Raw genomic sequence first — 2,391 nt, forward strand, 5'->3', positions numbered from 1 at the left:
CCCCAAAATCGTTGTAAAACCCCAAAAGCCCCAAACTAATAGATTACAAAGAAAAATTCCCAAATCGTCCCAAAACCATGATTCGGTCATTCTTGATAGGTGGGATGGAGGGCTGGAGACTTTTGAGATGGTTTTTGTGTTGTTTCCTCGGTATCTTGAACTACAGGTGGTATTGGAGGGCTCAAACAATCGGTGTAGGTGCTAGTGCACGATGATGATTGTGCCTGTGCTTTCTTTTCCCGTGCATGCCAAGTGCTGGTGCACGATGATGCTTGTGCTTGTGCTATTTTCTTAGCCATGCTAGGTGCTGGTGCAGGTGAGGGAACCAAATTTGGTGTTGGGGCTAGTATACATAAAAGGACAATGCTACATTAACAAACCCATCTAGGACAGCCGCCCCTCCAATAGGGGCCCATCACTTGTCGAGTTTGTCAAACATTTTGTACAATATTTTGTACATATATCTTTATCCTACATAAAAATATGACAAATCATCTTAATCTTAATTTAAACACTTCAAAAGTAAAAATTTGAGTGAAAAAATCGTGGAAAATAAAGTCAATCAAATACAGCTTTAGTTTTGTCGTTGAACATCTTGCCGAACTCTTAAATGCAACTCTGTTGGGCCAGCCTAATTTGAGCTAAGGAAATTGTTACAAAAAGCACTAATTGGAGAAGCAAATGATTAGCACTCATTTTTTTTTTAGAATTTCACATTTCGATCTGTAGCATGTTTTACATATACATAAAAATATCACAAATCATCTTAATCTTAATTTAAACACTTCAAAAGTAGGAACTTGATTGAAAAAAAAAATGATATTTTTCAAGAAAAATAAAGTCAATCAAATCCACCCTTAGTTTTGTCATTGGGCATCTTGCCGAGCCCTTCAATACAAGTCTGTTGGGCCAGCCCAATATGAGCTAAGGAAATTGATACAAAAAGCAATAATTGGAGAAGCAAATGATTAGCACTTTTTTTTCATATATATATAGCATGTTTGACATTACATAAAAATATGACAAATCATCTTAACCTTAATTTACGCTAATCTAATAGTCTTAAGTATAAAATCACTATCTCCACATTCAAACACAGCCCAATAAAAATATGAATAGATCTAGAATTATTTTTCTTTGTCAAGTTTTACCCGACTGAAATCTTGTGTGGGTATTGAAAGTTTCGAATGTCTACACAGTTGTTTACAGTATTTAAAATAAATTAAATTAAATATCACTTAAAACTTGACATTAGCCTCTGTTTGGTGTAGTAAAAAAATCAGATTTTTAGTAAAATTTGATAAAAGTGAATGAAATATGTTGTTAAAAACTTGTGAGTCTCATGAAATGTGTGTTTAAAATTTATTGTTTAACTTTGACTTAAATTTTTATCAAAATTTTAAGCTGTACCAAACAGTTACTAGGTGGAAATACATTCTACTTTAAATGTTTCTATTAAGGCTTGTTATGTTATTCAATTAACGGTAACTTCATGATGTTTTTAAATAATTATGCTTTCATTTTCTCTCAGACATGTGATCATCAGACAATGGAGTCATTTTCTGCAACATATTCGGTGATGCTATCTTCATTCTGATCCAGGTCCGTTCCTCCGCGGGCTTGTCCCTCATTTTGATCAATTACTTCTGAAATCTCCACCGTTGATGAATTCTACATCTGATCATGTGACTTCAGGTTTTCGATAGTTGACAAATCACACAGCTTAACATCTAGTAAATTATTTTTTGACTTCTGATCTTGTACATGGCATATAAAACCGTCTGCGCTATTCCGAATAAAAATCCAACAACGTTTGGAGCCCTTTTTATAAGTTTATATAGCAAAAAAATAAAAAATAAAAAAAATATAACCCAAAGATTACCGTTGGGAACATGCCCCGAAATTAGGGTTCTAATTAATCAAAAAAGAAAAAACAAAAGATATGAATTTGAAGAGTCTTATAATGCACTCGCAGCTATGTAGTAATCCTTGATGAAAAGACCATAGAAGAACCATAATATGGCACATAGTGTGAGAAATAATGAGAGAGGTAGTGGCATGTATTCAACAATTTTTGTCTTTATCACTTGCCTCTGCATTAAATTAGGGGAAAAAAAAGATTCATTAATTTTTGCCAAATTTTTTGTAAATTTTAGTAATTCTAATTAAGGGACAGTAAAAATTAATTACTATAATGCTAAGAGGAGCAGCAATAACAATGAGATAAATGGCTGAACAGATGGAAACAACAATTGTCACTCTCTTATGCCCCCTTCTGTAGAAAATATGTGCGTCCGATGATCAATCCTAGTGTTCCTATATAGAATAGGATGAGAAGCTTTGTGGTAAAAATCTGCAAATTGTAAAGATAAAAGTTTTGGTTAGTATAAA

General features: G+C 33.1%; 1 protein-coding gene across 1 annotated transcript in view; it reads right to left on the reverse strand.

Annotated features, from left to right (window-relative positions):
* LOC111388792 overlaps positions 1 to 299 on the reverse strand; it is a 10,716-nt gene extending 10,417 nt beyond the window's left edge. The window contains exon 1 of the mRNA XM_023013597.1: positions 121 to 299. Within this exon, the coding sequence (XP_022869365.1) occupies positions 121 to 299 (179 nt within the window). The remainder of the gene's footprint in view (positions 1 to 120) is intronic.
* Positions 300 to 2,391: the final 2,092 nt, after the last annotated feature.

This window comes from Olea europaea, unplaced genomic scaffold (genome assembly GCF_002742605.1).
Source record: "Olea europaea var. sylvestris unplaced genomic scaffold, O_europaea_v1 scaffold5288, whole genome shotgun sequence".
Taxonomy (NCBI): domain Eukaryota; kingdom Viridiplantae; phylum Streptophyta; class Magnoliopsida; order Lamiales; family Oleaceae; genus Olea; species Olea europaea.